The sequence below is a fragment of the Oncorhynchus gorbuscha genome, linkage group LG07, assembly GCF_021184085.1.
Source record: "Oncorhynchus gorbuscha isolate QuinsamMale2020 ecotype Even-year linkage group LG07, OgorEven_v1.0, whole genome shotgun sequence".
NCBI classification, from domain to species: domain Eukaryota; kingdom Metazoa; phylum Chordata; class Actinopteri; order Salmoniformes; family Salmonidae; genus Oncorhynchus; species Oncorhynchus gorbuscha.
The window spans coordinates 69,881,311-69,898,728 of record NC_060179.1 but is presented as its reverse complement, the minus strand read 5'-3'; the positions used below and the strand labels follow the sequence as shown (position 1 = coordinate 69,898,728).

General features: G+C 41.2%; 1 protein-coding gene across 1 annotated transcript in view; it reads left to right on the top strand.

Annotated features, from left to right (window-relative positions):
• Nucleotides 1-17,418, top strand: part of itga9 (integrin, alpha 9) — a 150,185-nt gene that overhangs the window by 29,042 nt on the left and 103,725 nt on the right. Inside the window, exons 5-9 of the mRNA XM_046357366.1 lie at nucleotides 780-847; nucleotides 14,225-14,354; nucleotides 14,770-14,855; nucleotides 14,946-15,008; nucleotides 16,872-17,009. Of these exons, the coding sequence (XP_046213322.1) occupies nucleotides 780-847; nucleotides 14,225-14,354; nucleotides 14,770-14,855; nucleotides 14,946-15,008; nucleotides 16,872-17,009 (485 nt within the window). The remainder of the gene's footprint in view (nucleotides 1-779; nucleotides 848-14,224; nucleotides 14,355-14,769; nucleotides 14,856-14,945; nucleotides 15,009-16,871; nucleotides 17,010-17,418) is intronic.

The following is a 17,418-nucleotide window of genomic DNA, read 5'->3' as shown; positions in this document are numbered from 1 at the left end:
ATTCCCTACATAGTACACTACTTTTGACCACAGCCAGGATTTCATTACATTATTTGTTTTGATTCAGCCAAGTGAGTTTCTTTTTCAAATGAAGGCAGGCCTTTATTTCTTGATTGGACTCGCAGGTTTAGATTTTCTTTAATTTTTTTCCTTTCTGCTATTGCTTCCAATCTCACGGAGCCACTGCAGCTAGGCACACACACACACACACACACACACACACACACACACACACACACACACACACACACACACACACACACACACACACACACACACACACACACACACACACACACACACACACACACACACACACACACACACACACACACACACACACACACACACACACACACACTTCAGCTAGGCCTCAGATGGGGCCATGTGTACCCTGTGATTCAGAGAGATCCAAGCCCAATATTGTTCTGTAACTCGAGAGGTAGTGTCCCCCCAAGTGTGAGTTTATGTTGAATGTTGTCTTACTCTGTAGTTTGTAACTCTGCTTCCTAAATGTCACCCTATCCCCTACATAGTGCAATACCTTTGACCAGGGTCCATAGTGAATCCCATAGGGCTCTGGTCAAAAGTAGTGCACTATATAGGGAATAGGGTGACATTTGTAACAATACCTAACTTTCTTCCTCCTGATTCCAGATTCCTACTTGGCTGGCGCTGAAGACTTTGACTAGGTCCATATGGAATACAGAAATAAGAGGAGTGAAAGTGCTGGCTAAGACACAAAGCGAAATCATTTGTGGTTTGTTTTTTCTTTGCAGACTATAAGCAGAAGTATGGGGAAGAGCACGGCTCGTGCCAAGCGGGGATAGCGGGCGTTTTTACTGAGGTCAGTAGCAGTGCATTCTCCATGTTCTACTTTTCTCTTCTTCTAATGCATGTGATACTGCTTCTGTCTCTGTTAGTTCCGTCATACTGCTCTTTCAGTCCGGGATATGTATTAATGCTCGAATACACATGCACACTCACACACACACACGCACACTCACACACACACACACTGGACAGACACAGACGCCCCGGACACACACGCTCACCACAAGCACAAACAAACACACAGACGACAGTCATAGTGTTTTTAGCAACGCGCATGCCCCGTCCACTTGAGAATCTGTCTTTTTCAGGCGTCTATGTCCTGGGTTTGAGGTGTGAAAAATCCAATTGTCACTTAAATCTCGCTGGATTGAATGCTTTCATTTTACTCCTGCGACTCTTTTCTACTCTTGTTCGTGCCTGTCGTTTTTTCTCGTTAACGTTATGACCGTGGAAATGTTTGTAATGACCTGTCAAACAAACCACGGTAATGGCTGAAATGGGCTCAATGGAATAAATTGGCTATGAGAGCATTAAAGCTCGGGAATTTAAAATCTTGACACTTCCATCACAAGTAAGAGAAGAAAGATAACTTTATTTTGTGGAATTTCAACAAGTAATCATTTGAAACAGCTGAAATGTTTACAAATGAAATGCGCTGAAATAAAAGCAACTTCGGAAACTGAACACTGGGTTTATAGTGGTATTATTTCTGATCTAGCAAACAGCGTAAAGTATGTATAGAAAGTTGTAATCTAGATCCAAGTGCGTTGATTTTTTACCTGCCGGTATCCTGCTATTGGCACACAAGTTGAATTATGCAATAGAACATGACAACAACAGTAATTAATGAAAGGGAAAGGGGGATACCTAGTCGTACAACTGAATGCATTCAACTGAAATGAGTCTTCCGTATTTAACCCCACCCCTCTGAATCAGAGAGGTGCGGAGGGCTGCCTTAACTGACCTCCAATGAGGCAGTCTAGACAGCACAGGTGAGTGCAGGCAGACAGAGGAAGGTTTTGTGGTTGCAGCCCTGTTCTACGCCTTTAAGTTAATTCATATATGCAAGTCAAATACAAATTTGCATGGACTCACTCTGTGTGGATCAATAGTGTTTAACATGATTTTTGAATGACTACCTCATCTCTGTGCCCTACACATACAGATGAAGTTGGAAGTTTACATACACCTTAGCCAACTACATTTAAACTCAGTTTTTCACAATTCCTGACATTAAATTTCCTTGTCTTAGGTCAGTTAGGATCACCACTTTATTTTAAGTATGTCAAATGTCAGAATAATAGTAGAGAGAGTGATTTATTTCAGCTTGTATTTCTTTCATCACATTCCTAGTGGGTTAAAAGTTTACATACACTCAATTAGTATTTGGTAGCATTACCTTTAAATTGTTTAACTTGGGTCAAACATTTCAGGTAGCCTTCCACAAGCTTCCCACAATAAGTTGGGTGAATTTTGGCCCATTCCTCCTGACAGAGCTAGTGTAACTGAGTCAGGTTTGTAGGCCTCCTTGCTCACACACGCTTTTTCAGTTCTGCCCACACATTTTCTATGGGATTGAGATCAGGTGTTTGTGATGGCCACTCCAATACCTTGACTTTGTTGTCCTTAAGCCATTTTGCCACAACTTTGGACGTATGCTAGGAGTCATTGTCCATTTGGAAGACCCATTAGAGACCAAACTTTAACTTCCTGACTGTTGTCTTGAGATGTTGCTTCAATATATCCACATAATTATCCATCCTCATGACGCCATCATCATGATGCCACCATTTTATGAAGTGCACCAGTCCCTCCTGCAGCAAAGCACCCCCACAACATGAAGCTGCCACCCCCGTGCTTCACGGTTGGGATGGGGTTCTTCGGCTTGCAAGCCTCCCCCTTTTTCCTCCAAACGTAACTATGGTCCTTATGGCCAAACAGTTCTATTTTTGTTTCATCAGACCAGAGGACATTTCTCCAAAAAGTATGATCTTTGTCCCTATGTGCAGTTGCAAACCGTAGTCTGGCTTTTTTAATGGTGGTTTTGGAGCAGTGGCTTCTTCCTTGCTGAGCGGCCTTTCAGGTTGTGTCGATATAGGATGCGTTTTACTGTGGATATAGATACTTTTGTACCTGTTTCCTCCATCTTCACAAGGTCCTTTGCTGTTGTTCTGGGATTGATTCACAATTTTCGCACCAATGTGCGGTCATCTCTAGGAGACAGAACAAGTCTCCTTCCTGAGCGGTGTGACGGCTGTGTGGTCCCATGGTGTTTATACTTGCATACTATTGTTTGTACAGATGAATGCGGTACCTTCAGGTGTTTGGAAATTGCTCCCAAGGATGAACCAGACTTGTGGAGGTCTGCAATTGTTTTTCAGAGGTCTTGGCTGATTTCTTTTGAGTTCCCCATTATGTCATGCAAAGAGGCACTGAGTTTGAAGGTAGGCCTTGAAATACATCCACAGGTACACCTCCAATTAACTAAAATTATATCAATTAGCCTATCAGAAGTTTCTACAGCCATAACTTCATTTTCTGGAATTTTCCAAGCTGTTTAAAGGCACAGTCAACTTAGTGTATGTAAACTTCTGATCCACTGGAATTGTGATAGAGTGAATTATAAGTGAAATAATCTGTCTGTAAACAATTTTTTGAAAAATGACTTGTGTCATGCACAAAGTAGATGTCCGAACCAACTTGCCAAATGTATAGTTTGTTAACAAGAAATTTGTGGAGTGGTTGAAAAATTTGTTTTAATGACGCCAACCTAAGTGTATGTAAACTTCCGACTTGAACTGTATATGTGATTCAAACACAAAGACCACAGAGGTTTTCCAATGCCTCACAAAGAAGGGCACTTATTAGTAGATAGGTGAAAGAAAAGGAGACACTGAATATCCCTTTGAGCATGTTTAAGTTGTTCATTACACTTTAGATGGTGTATCAATACACCCAGCCACTACAAAGACACAGGCGTCCTTTTTAACTCCGTTGCCGGAGAGGAAGGAAACTGCTCAGGGATTTCACAATGAGGCCAATGGTGGTTTTAAACAGTTAGAGTTTAATTGCTGTGATAGGAGAAAACTGAGGATGGATCAACAACATTGGAGTTATTCTACAATACTAACCTAAATGAGAGAGTGAAAATAAGGAAGTCTGTACAGAATGAAAATATTCTAAAACATGCATCCTGTTTGCAATAAGGCACTAAAGTAACACTGCAAAAAATGTGGCAAATGAATTCACTTTTTGTCCTGAATACGAAGCATTATGTTTGGGTCAAATCCAACACAACACTTCACTAAGTAAGAATCTTCATGTTTTCAAGGATGGCAAAATCCTAGAGGAAAATTTGCTTCAGTCTGCTTTCCAACAGACACTGGGAGACAAATTCACCTTTCAACAGGACAATAACCTAAAACTCAATACCAAATATACACAGGAGTTGCTTAGTAAGACGACATTGAATGATCCTGACTGGCGTAGTTCCAGTTTTGACTTAAATCGGCTTGAAAATCTATGGCAAGACTTGAAAATGGCTGTCTAGCAATGATCAACAAACAACTTGACAGAGCTTGAAGAGTTTAAAAATGGGCAAATATTGTACAAGCCAGGTGTGCAGAGCTTTCAGAGACTTACCCAGAAAGACTCTAATTGCTGCTGAAGGTGATTCTAACATTTATTGACTCAGGTGGTTGAATACTTACAGTGCATTAGGAAAGTATTCAGACCCCTTGATTTTTCCACATTTTGTTACAGCCTTATTCAACTTTGTTGAAGCACCTTTGGCAGCGATTACAGCCTTGAGTCTTCTTGGTTATGACGCTACAAGCTTGGCACACCTGAATTTGGGGAGTTTCTCCCATTCTTCTCTGCAGATCCTCTCAAGCTCTGTCAGGTTGGATTGGGAGCGTCGCTGCACAGCTACTTTCAGGTGTCTCCAGAGATGTTCCATCGGGTTCAAGTCCAGGCTCTGGCTGGGCCACTCAAGGACATTCAGAGACTTGTCCCGAAGCCACTCCTGCTTTGTCTTGGCAGTGTGCTAAGGGTTGTTGTCCTGTTGGAAGGTGAACCTTCACCCCAGTCTGAGGTCCTGAGCGCTTTGGAGCAGGTTTTCATCAAGGATCTCTCTGTACTTTTCTCCGTTCATCTTTCCCTCAATCCTGACTAGTCTCCCAGTCCCTTCCACTGAAATACACCCCCACAGCATGATGCTGCAACCATGGCTCACCGTAGGGATGGTGCCAGGTTTCCTCCAGATTGATGCTTGGAATTCAGGCCATAGAGTTCAATCTTGGTTTCATCGGACCAAAGACACTTGCTTCTCATAGTCTGAGAGTCTGTAGGTGCCTTTTAGCAAACTCCAAGCCGACTGTCATGTGCCTTTTACTGAGGAGTGACTTCTGTCTTGCCACTCTACCATAAAGACCTGATTGGTAGAGTGCTGCAGAGATGGTTGTCCTTCTGGAAGGTTCTCCACAGAGGAACTCTGGAGCTCTGTCAAAGTGACCATTGGTTTCTTGGTTACCTCCCTGACCAAGGCCCTTCTCCACCGATTGCTCAGTTTGACCGGGCGGCCAGCCCTAGGAAGAGTCTTGGTTGTTTCAAACTTCTTCCATTTAAGACTGATGGAGGACACAGTGTTCTTGTTGACCTTCAAAGCTGCAGAAATGTTTTGGTACCCTTCTCCAGATCTGTGCCTCGACACAATCCTGTCTCGGACCTCTGCGGACAATGCTCTGACATGCACTGTCAACTGTGGGACCTTATATAGACAGGTGTGTGCCTTTCAAAATCATGTCCAATAAATGTAATTTACCACAGGTGGACTCCAATCAAGTTGTAGAAACATCTCAAGGATGATCAATGGAAACAGGTTGCACCTGAGCTCAATTTCGAGTGATATTGAAAACTTGTTTTCGCTTTGTCATTATGGGGTATTGTGTGTAGATTGAAGAGGAAATTGTTTTATTTAATCCATTTTAGAATAAGGCTGTGTATTCGTTTTTTGAAACATTTGTTTCTTCCACTTTCACAATACAGAGTATTTGCGTAGATAAAAAAAATCCAGTTTGTAACATATATATTTTTGTAGAAAATGTTTTTTTAATGCAAATTAGGCACAAATTTAACACAAAATATAAAATAAATACCTGATACCATTACAAAATGTATATTTGAGTGCACTCTAAAGGGGAAAAAAGGGACATTTTACAATTTATAGTACCAGTCAAAAGTTTGGGCACGCCTACTCATTCAAAGGTTTTTCTTTACTTTTACTATTTTCTACATTGTAGAATAATAGTGAAGACATCAAAACTATGAAATAACACATATGGAATCATGTAGTAACCAAAAAAGTGTTAAACAAATCAAAATATATTTTATATTTGAGATGCTTCAAATGCTTCAGATGCTTTGCCTTGATGACAGCTTTGCACACTCTTGGCATTCGCTCAACCAGATTCATGAGGTAGTCACCTGAATGCATTTCAATTAACAAGTGTGCCTTGTTAAAAGTTAATTTGTGGAATTTCTTTCCTTTTTAATGTGTTTAAGCCAATCAGTTGTGCTGTGACAAGGTAGGGGTGGTATACAGAATATAGTCCTATTTGGGAAAAGACCAAATCCATTTTATTGCAAAAACAGCTGAAATACACAAAGAGGAAATGACTGTCCATTCTTACTATGTGACTCCCAATCACGGCCGGTTGTGATACAACCTGGAATCGAACCAGGGTCTTTAGTGACTGCCGTAGACTGTAGCGCCACTCGGGAGCCCCATAGCTCTCTGGTCAAAATGTGTGCACTATTAGGGGATAGGGTGCCATTTGCTACACAGCCATTCTCTTTGTACTTAGTCTGTGCTTTTGATGAGATGAAATAAGGACATATCAAAGAGGTAGTGCACCGTTTAAAGTTGTGCCAGTCCATTAAAGTGTAATCAGTAATTTGACTTATTGAGTTATTTGCTGAGCTGTCTGAATGTCTCTGTCTGTGTGCCCAGAGAAGAGCAGTGTTCTGTTCTATTCTGATCAGGCCCTGGAACATAACAGCACCAACACCACCACCATTATCTTACTTGACAGAGAGTAGCAGTTCCAAGCCCAAAACCAGGTCTGTCTTTCAAATTGCTGAGCTGTCTATATGCCAAGAGAAGTCTTCCTATTTGAGGAGCATCACCTAACAGCAGTAGTATCCAGAACCCAAGTCAATCTATCAAATCAGTTCAGACCATGATTTCATTCTACCGTGGCTCCAGATCATATAAGAACTTTGCCTAGTTAACCCTCAAAAGAAATGAAAAAATAAAGTTGTGCAATTTATAAATCTAAAAAATGGTTTCAAGTTACCATCAAATCAGTTCAGACCACAGACCATAATTTCACTCTGCACCCCGTACTGTGTGGTATCTAGCCTGGAATCCAAAACTGCAGCCTGTGGGGAATCTTAGCCTGGCTCCAACCTGAATATCACTCAGTTTCATTATTGTTTCACTTCACAAGTTTAGTCTGGAACTACACCAATAGACAGACACTTGGACTGTCTAGATGAGAAATTATTCAGTTTGGATTCCAGGCTGTGTGGAATCAACATTGTATGAGACCTTTGCATAGTGCACGGCTGAACATTTATACGGAATGGGAAAATAAGTTATGTAAGAATAGGAATACCGATGAGCATCCAAGTTGCATATCAAGGTTGTGTTACCAGAAGGTTGGGGGGTTGTTGGACTCAACAACGGAGTCGTCTGAACAAAGGAGCAAAGGAACAACACGTTTTTTCCACCACAGACTGTCCATACACAGACAAGCGAAGAGCTGTCAGACTCTTGGACAGCGTTTCAGTACAGAATGTCAGGATCTGAGGAATGTTAGATATAATAGACAGCTGTTGTTCTTAACCTTTGTCTCTGAATTGTAGCTAATGTCTTAGTATTCTAGTGTTTCCCAGATGTGTGACAGCAGGAGGACAACATTCTGACATTCTAAAAATGAAGTGACAGCAGGACGCATCTCATTCTAGAATATAGTGAAAGCGGGATGTATTTGACATTCTAGAATCTAGTGAAAGCGGGATGTATCTGACATTCTAGAATCTAGTGAAAGCGGGATGTATCTGACATTCTAGAATCTAGTGAAAGCGGGATGTATCTGACATTCTAGAATCTAGTGAAAGTGGGATGTATCTGACATTCTAGAATCTAGTGAAAGAGGGATGTATCTGACATTCTAGAATCTAGTGAAAGCGGGATGTATCTGACATTCTAGAATCTAGTGAAAGTGGGATGTATCTGACATTCTAGAATCTAGTGAAAGAGGGATGTATCTGACATTCTAGAATCTAGTGAAAGCGGGATATATCTGACATTCTAGAATCTAGTGAAAGCGGGATGTATCTGACATTTTAGAATCTAGTGAAAGCGGGATGTATCTGACATTCTAGAATCTAGTGAAAGCGGGATGTATCTGACATTCTAGAATCTAGTGAAAGCGGGATGTATCTGACATTCTAGAATCTAGTGAAAGCGGGATGTATCTGACATTCTAGAATCTAGTGAAAGTGGGATGTATCTGACATTCTAGAATCTAATGAAAGCGGGATGTATCTGACATTCTAGAATCTAGTGAAAGTGGGATGTATCTGACATTTTAGAATCTAGTGAAAGCGGGATGTATCTGACATTCTATAATTTAGGGTGCCCATCAAATCAAGGACTGACTGACCAATCAACTCCAGATGTTTGTTTCTTTACTTCCTGACTGGATAATTTATTGTCATTCCGTTAGACTTTTTGATGTTTTGTAACTTTCGTTAGGTCGACTGTGAGAGACTGGTGGTAAATTTGGAGTCACTGACCTGATATTTTTGTTGTTTGCTTATTTGTAATTTGCTCTGTCTGTTGTAGGTATATGCAGGGGTGAAAGTAACCAGTACAGCACAGGAGTACTGGAAAAATAAATTGTGTGGGTACACCAAAACATCTGAACATGAGCCTAAATCACAATAATTAAAACAAAGATCCCAAGAAAGCTGTAGGTCATTTCACTATTATTTATCAGTACCTCATGTCAGTGTAATTACAAATGAGCAAATGGACTTGAAACCTGAGGAAGTACGCTCCAAAATGCGGTGTGGTTCGAAAATAACAGTGACATTTTGCCAAGGCAGAGATAAGTGGCCGAAACGCACACACACAGTAGTAGATGGATCAATACAGGTCAAAAGTCTTATTTGAAAATCGCAGAATGTCATTCATTATACTTTTTGGTGTTTTCTAACAGATGTCTCTTTCCCTTCATCAAATGACTGGTGCACAGTGCACTGTATGGATGCGGGAATGATTTTAGAGTGGACAAACATGCGCAGGAAGCCAGGCTTAAAGGAGCCTTTTCAAGTGATTGTTTGACAATCAGATGAAAATATCAGGACTAGAGGTCGACCGATTAATCGGAATGGGCGATTTAAGTAGGGCCGATTTCAAGTTTTCATAACAATCGGAAATCGGTATTTTTGGGCGCCGATTTCCGATTATTTAAATAAATAAAATGTATACCTTTTATTTAACTAGGCAAGTCAGTTAAGAACACATTCTTATTTTCAATGACTGCCTAGGAACTGTGGGTTAACTGCCTTGTTCAGGGGCAGAACGACAGATTTTCACCTTGTCAGCTCAGGTGTTCTAATCTTGCAACGCACAGTTAACTGGTCCAACGCTCTAACCATTGCACTCCATGAATAGTCTGCCTGTTACACGAATGCAGTATAAGCCAAGCTAAATTGCTAGCTAGCATTAAACGTATCTTATAAAAAACAATCAATCATAATCACTAGTTATAACTACTATTCCAGTTTAGCAGGCAATATTAACCAGGTGAAATTGTGCCATTTCTCTTGCATTCATTGCACGCAGAGTCAGGGTATATGCAACAGTTTAGGCTGCCTGGCTCATTGCGAACTGATTGGCCAGAATTTTACGTAATTATGACATACATTGAAGGTTGTGCAATGTAACAAGAATATTTAGACTTAGGGATGCCACCCGTTAGATAAAATACCAAACGGTTAAATTTTTCACTGAAATAATAAACTTTTTGTTTTCGAAATGATAGTTTCCGGATTTGATCATATTAATGACCAACGATCAACGATGCTTCGAGTGTGGCTGTTGTCGATGTGTTCCTGGTTCGAGCCCAGGTAGGGGTGAGGAGGGGGACGGAAGCTATACTGTTACACTGGCAATACTATAGTGCCTATAAGAACATCCAATAGTCAAAGGTATATGAAATACAAATGGTATAGAGAGAAATAGTCCTATAAATACTATATTAACTACAACCTAAAACCTCTTAACTGGGAATATTGAAGTCTCATGTTAAAAGGAACCACCAATTTTCATATGTTCTCATGTTCTGAGCAAGGAACTTAAACGTTAGCTTTTTTACATGGCACATATTTTTCCATGGCACATATTGCTTTCTTCAACACTTTGTTTTTGCATTATTTAAACCAAATTGAACATGTTTCATTATTTATTTGAGGCTAAATTGATTTTATTGATGTTTTATATTAAGTTAAAATAAGTGTTAATTCAGTAATGTTGTAATTGTCATTATTACAAATGTTTTAAAAAATTGTCTGATTAATCGGCATCGGCCTTTTTGGTCCTCCAATAATCGGTATCGGTGTTGAAAAATCACAATCGGTCGACCTCTAATCAGGAATGGTTGTGTTTATGCCACATTAAAAGGCAATACATTTTAAAGGTGTTTTTTTAATTTATTTCACCTTTATTTAACCAGGTAGGCTAGTTGAGAACAGGTTCTCATTTACAACTGCGACCTGGCCAAGATAAAGCACAGCAGTGTGAACAGACAACAACACAGAGTTACACATGGAGTAAACAATAAACAAGTCAATAACACAGTAGAAAAAAAGAAAAGAAAGAGTCTATATACATTGTGTGCAAAAGGCATGAGGAGGTAGGCGAATAATTACAATTAAGCCGGTTAACACTCGAGTGATAAATGATCAGATGGTCATGTGCAGGTAGAGATACTGGTGTGCAAAAGAGCAGACAAGTAAATAAATAAAAACAGTATGGGGATGAGGTAGGTAAATTGGGTGGGCTATTTACAGGTGGACTATGTACAGCTGCAGCGATTGGTTTGCTGCTCAGATAGTAGATTTTTAAAGTTGGCGAGGGAGATAAGTCTCCTACTTCAATGATTTTTGCAATTCGTTCCAGTCACAGGCAGCAGAGAACTGGAAGGAAAGGCCGCCAAACGAGGTGTTGGCTTTAGGGATAATCAGTGAGATACACCTGATGGAGCGCATGCTACGGGTGGGTGTTGCCATCGTGACCAGTGAACTGAGATAAGGCGGAGCTTTACCAAGCATGGACTTGTAGATGACCTAGAGCCAGTGGGTCTGGCGACGAATATGTAGCGAGGACCAGCCGACTAGGGCATACAGGTCACAGTGGTGGGTGGTATAAGGTGCTTTAGTAACAAAGAGGATGGCACTGTGATAAACTGCATCCAGTTTGCTGAGTAGAGTATTGGAAGCTATTTTGTAGATGACACCGCCGAAGTCGAGGATCAGTAGGATAGTCAGTTTTACTAGGGTACGTTTGGCGGCGTGAGTGAAGGAGGCTTTGTTGCGAAATAGAAAGCCAATTCTACATTTGATTTTGGATTGGAGATGTTTGATATGAGTCTGGAAGGAGAGTTTACAGTATAGCCAGACACCTAGGTACTTATAGATGTCCACATATTCTAGGTCGGAACCATCCAGGGTGGTGATGCGTGCGGGTGCAGGCAGCGGTTGAAAAGCATGCATTTGGTTTTACTAGCGTTTAAGAGCAGTTGGAGGCCACGGAAGGAGTGTTGTATGACATTGAAGCTCGTTTGGAGGTTAGATAGCACAGTGTCCAAGGAAGGGCCAGAAGTATACAGAATGGTGTCGTCTGCGTAGAGATGGATCAGGGAATCGCCCGCAGCAAGAGCAACATCATTAATATATACAGAGAAAAGAGTCGGCCCGAGAATTGAACCCTGTGGCACCCCCATAGAGACTGCCAGAGGACCGGACAACATGCCCTCCGATTTGACACACTGAACTCTGTCTGCAAAGTAGTTGATGAACCAGGCAAGGCAGTCATTAGAAAAACCGAGGCTACTGAGTCTGCCGATAAGAATATGGTGATTGACAGAGTCGAATGTCTTGGCCAGGTCGATGAAGACGGCTGCACAGTGCTGTCTTTTATCAATGGCGGTTATGATATCGTTTAGTACCTTGAGCGTGGCTGAGGTGCACCCGTGACCGGCTCGGAAACCAGATTGCACACCGGAGAAGGTACGGTGGGATTCGAGATGGTCGGTGATCTGTTTGTTGACTTGGCTTTCGTAGACCTTAGATAGGCAGGGAAAATGGATATAGGTCTGTAACAGTTTGGGTCCAGTGTGTCTCCCCCTTTGAAGAGGGGGATGACCGCGGCAGCTTTCCAGTCCTTCGGGATCTCAGACGATATGAAAGAGAGGTTGAACAGGCTGGTAATAGGGGTTGCGGCAATGGCGGCGGATAGTTTCAGAAATAGAGAGGGGGGGTTGAGCTGTTGGCACACTTAGACGGTCCCGTACTGGCATAGCCACGGGAAGTTGTTTGGGGGTGCTAAAAAAATATATTGCTGCTGCTGAAGACATCTATATTGGTCAGCTAATACGGAATTGGTAAAGGCACAGTGCATTATTTTTGTGGGGAAATAAATCAACTAAATGTATTGAAGAGTTTATCAGCATTTGTAACTGGAGTCAGATAATTTTTACAATTTTCTACATTGTAGAATAATAGTGAAGATATTAAAACTATGAAATAACACATATCGAATCATGTAGTAACCAAAAAAGTGTTAAACAAATCAAAATATATTTTATATTTGAGATTCTTCAAAGTAGCCACCCTTTGCCTTGATAACATGACATCTTTGCACAATTGCAGAGAAAGGGACAGGGCAACAACTCTTACAATTCCAACCATTGAATCTTGCATGATACTGTTCTTAATTATACAACTAACTTTTTTTGCCAAAGCTGAAAAAAATAAAATCTTCCTGCACTACAGATGTCTACAGGGGGTGCTGCACCATCCTCAGCACCCCTACTTCCCGCAGTTATGCGTACTGGGAATACATTTGATCTACTTTCACCCCTGGGTGTATGTATTATTTTGCTGAGTCAGAAGGCTAATAAATCTCTAAGGCTGTGTTTACACAGTCAGTCCAATTCAAATATTTTGTCAATTATTTGCATATCTGATACCTATCGGCAATGGTGGAAAAAGTACCCAGTTGTCATACTTGAGTAAAAGTTAAGATACGTTAATAGAAAATGGCTGAAGTAAAAGTGAAAGTCACCCAATAAAATACTGGTTGTAATGACCGTTATCATTACAACCACTCAAAAATGTAAAGGAACAGTGACAGGAAATGAACATTGCATCTGTGTGCTACTTCAGAGGCTACATCAGAGTAAAAGTCTAAAAGTATTTGGTTTTAAATATACTTAAGTATCAAAAGTAAATGTAATTGCTAAAATATACTTAAGTATCAAAAGTAAAGGTATAAATAATTTCTAATTCCTTCTATTAAGCAAATCAGGTGACACAATGTTATTTTTTTATTTTTAAAAAATGTACCTATATTTAGGGGAACACCAAAATTCAGACATAATTTACAAATGAAGCATTTGTGTTTTGTGAGTCCGCCAGATCAGAGGCAGTAGGAAAGACCAGGGATTTTTGTGTCATGGAAAATGTATGGATAAAAACGACATAATTTTCTTTAGGAATGTTATTAAGTAAAAGTTGTGAAAAATATAAATAGTAAAGTGATGACTTAAGTAGTACTTAAAAGTATTTTTACTTTAATTACTTTGCACCACTGTCTATCTGATATTTTCCCTAATGTGTAAACAGCAAAAAAAGAAAACACATGCAATCAGATTTTTGGACTTCCGATTAATAACACCTCCTATGTGGATCTAAATCCTTATCCAAACCCGATCCTCCATGTGCGACTTCTGTCTGGATGCTCAGATGAGATTTTTTTTAGCTCTGAAGTGGTTTTATTGCACATGACTGTTATCATTACAACCACTCCAAAATTTAAAGGAACAGTGACAGGAAATTAACATTGCATCTGTGTGCTACTTCAGAGGCTACATCAGTGTGAATGCTCAAATCTGATATGGGTCACATGTAAAACTATGCGTGGACAGTCAGGAAAAAAATATTGGCGATATAGAAAGAAATTCAGATTTGGATTCTTAGGGTGGCTGTGTAAACACAGCCTAATGTTGCAAGATGCATGGTGTGTGGTCAATTTCAGGAGCTGGTGGTGATGGGAGCTCCAGGATCATACTACTGGACAGGAACAGTCAAGGTCTACAACCTGACCTCCAGCACCTTCTACAACCCCAACAAAGAAGAAGTTGACTCACACAGATACAGCTATCTAGGTATGTTTCCTTTGATTGATTTAATTGATTAATCACTTATGCAATCGATCAATCTGTCTGTCAGTCGGTCTTTCAATCAGTTGATTAATTAATCAATAAATAAATAAATAGCCCAATCAATTTATAAATCATCAATCAAATGTATTCACAAAGCCCTTTTTAAATGACAGTACACTTTACACTACACTAACCTGGTGTAGACCCTCTAAGAGCACGAGTAAAATAGTTGACTACCTGTACCTCATTTATTTGATTGTATTGACAACTCTGACTGTTTCTGTCTGTCTCTCTGGGCTGTGCTGTGACTAACCACTATTTAATGTAATGTCTGACTGTTTCTGTCTTTCTCTCTAGGCTGTGCTGTGACTAACCACTATTTCATGAAAAGTCTGACTGTTTCTCTTTTTCTCTCTAGGCTATGCTGTGACTGCTGGACACTTCTCCTCTCCTAACTTCATAGATGTGGCTGCAGGAGCTCCACAACACAGTGGAGGAGGAAAAGTATGTACAGGATTTGATTGGTTGATTTAGGAGGAGTATCATATCTTTGTTAACACTGTATTTTAACACTGTATCCTCCTTTCCCTCCAGGTTTACATTTTCAGAATAGATGGTGGGTCTTTGGTGAAGATCTTTCAAGCCTCAGGGAAAATGGTATGTGTCTGAAATATGGACCACAGCGATCTACTACGCTGTTTAACCATTACTACATGACAGTGACATGTTGTTTCTTTAGTGTGTCAGTGGTGATCACTGTTCACTTCTACCATCTGTTAGTATTCTTTGTTATCAGAAATGACATAGGCCTACACTTGAGTGATCATACTCAATGGAGAGTCTCTAGACTTAATCAGGGTCTGGGAAACCATGCCCCATGTGTAGTAGAGTACACATACTGTAGCTGGTGCAGGTGAAGCATGGCAGACTGTTAGTTAATGGTTTTCTCAGAAGCACCACACTGTTTATGTGGTTTATGTAAAGTGTTTAGAGCGCTCTAGGCTTGCATCCCAAATTGCACCCATTGGGCTCTGGTCAAAAATAGTACACTATATAGAGAAAAGGGTGCCATTTGGGACACATCCCTAGTCTGACCACGAACCAGACAGCTAGGGAGGGCAATTCACATGGTTTTAAGAGTAAATAATAACTCAATCTTTGTAGATTAAGACCCTATGTTTTGTAAATATTCCTTTAATATTGGTAGAGATATGAAAGGGAAAATTAATCCAGTCAGATTGTGGAGGGAGAGAATGATGAAAATAAAAAGGAAGTGTCTGTCTATCTTGAGGGCAATCGAAAAAGCAGTCCTCATTGGCAATGAGTAGAATAGAATATAAATATTATAAGACAGAACAGAATGAAACTAATAGAATAGGACAGAATAGGATATAATTTTTTTCCTAGATGGACCTTCAGTTGTGGCTAATAATTAAGACAATAAATATACACTTAAATACATTCACACAATTCACATGACACAAATACATTACACTAGATCAACATCAATAATCATGTTTCGATGAAAAGACTGATCTGACTAGTGGTGTGTGTGGCTCTGTGTCTGTAGTGGTGTGCCTGTCTGTGTGGCTCTGTGACTGTAGTGGTGTGCCTGTCTGTGTGGCTCTGTGGCTGTAGTGGTGTGCCTGTCTGTGTGGCTCTGTGACTGTAGTGGTGTGCCTGTCTGTGTGGTTCTGTGGCTGTAGTGGTGTGCCTGTCTGTGTGGCTCTGTGGCTGTAGTGGTGTGCCTGTCTGTGTGGCTCTGTGGCTGTAGTGGTGTGTCTGTCTGTGTGGCTCTGTGGCTGTAGTGGTGTGCCTGTCTGTGTGGCTTTGTGGCTGTAGTGGTGTGCCTGTCTGTGTGGCTCTGTGGCTATAGTGGTGTGCCTGTCTGTGTGGCTCTGTGGCTGTAGTGGTGTGTCTGTCTGTGTGGCTCTGTGGCTGTAGTGGTGTGCCTATCTGTGTGGCTCTGTGGCTGTAGTGGTGTGCCTGTCTGTGTGGCTCTGTGGCTGTAGTGGTGTGCCTGTCTGTGTGGCTCTGTGGCTGTAGTGGTGTGTCTGTCTGTGTGGCTCTGTGGCTGTAGTGGTGTGCCTGTCTGTGTGGCTCTGTGGCTGTAGTGGTGTGCCTATCTGTGTGGCTCTGTGGCTGTCGTGGTGTGCCTGTCTGTGTGGCTCTGTGGCTGTAGTGGTGTGTCTGTCTGTGTGGCTCTGTGGCTGTAGTGGTGTGCCTGTCTGTGTGGCTCTGTGGCTGTAGTGGTGTGCCTATCTGTGTGGCTCTGTGGCTGTCGTGGTGTGCCTGTCTGTGTGGCTCTGTGGCTGTAGTGGTGTGTCTGTCTGTGTGCCTCTGGCTGTGCTTGGTTATTTTCCAGATGTGCTCTTACCTTGGCTCCAAATTGTGTGCATAGAATAGAATACATGTATATCTCTATACATTATACACCAGGTGAACACAGCGTTATGTATTTTCACTGACCCAATGCTACCTGTCTGTGTGGCTCTGTGGCTGTGCTTGGTTATTTTCCAGATGGGCTCTTACTTTGGCTCCTCATTGTGTGCAGTTGACCTGAACCGGGATGGCCTGTCGGACCTGCTGGTTGGAGCGCCCATGCACAGCACACTACGGGACGAGGGACAGGTCTCTGTCTACCTCAGCAAGGGCAATGTGAGTGGGAATAGAGTTGGAAAATGATGTGAACTTTCTGAAATGTCCCAGATCTTCCAGAAGTTGTAGAACATTCAGAAGGGAGTGACCAGGTAGAGAATCCTCCAACGAGGAATTCTCTAAATGAGATTTGTGAAAAACATTGGAGATGTACAGTATATTCTAGCCCTCCAGTCAGCCTGTATATAACCCACCATATAGAAACATGGCTGCCTATACAGCCTGGTCTCATAGACTAGATGTAAACGTAAATCCACTCAAATTAGTGTGATATGTCACGTTTGGTATGGTTACATAATACAGATGGTTACTTAAGGCAAACATGACAGTATGGTGGTTGGTCAGGGGGGATGAGGGTGTATATTATGACCTCCATATAGAGTGTTTGATCCGGTTCTATTTATGAGTT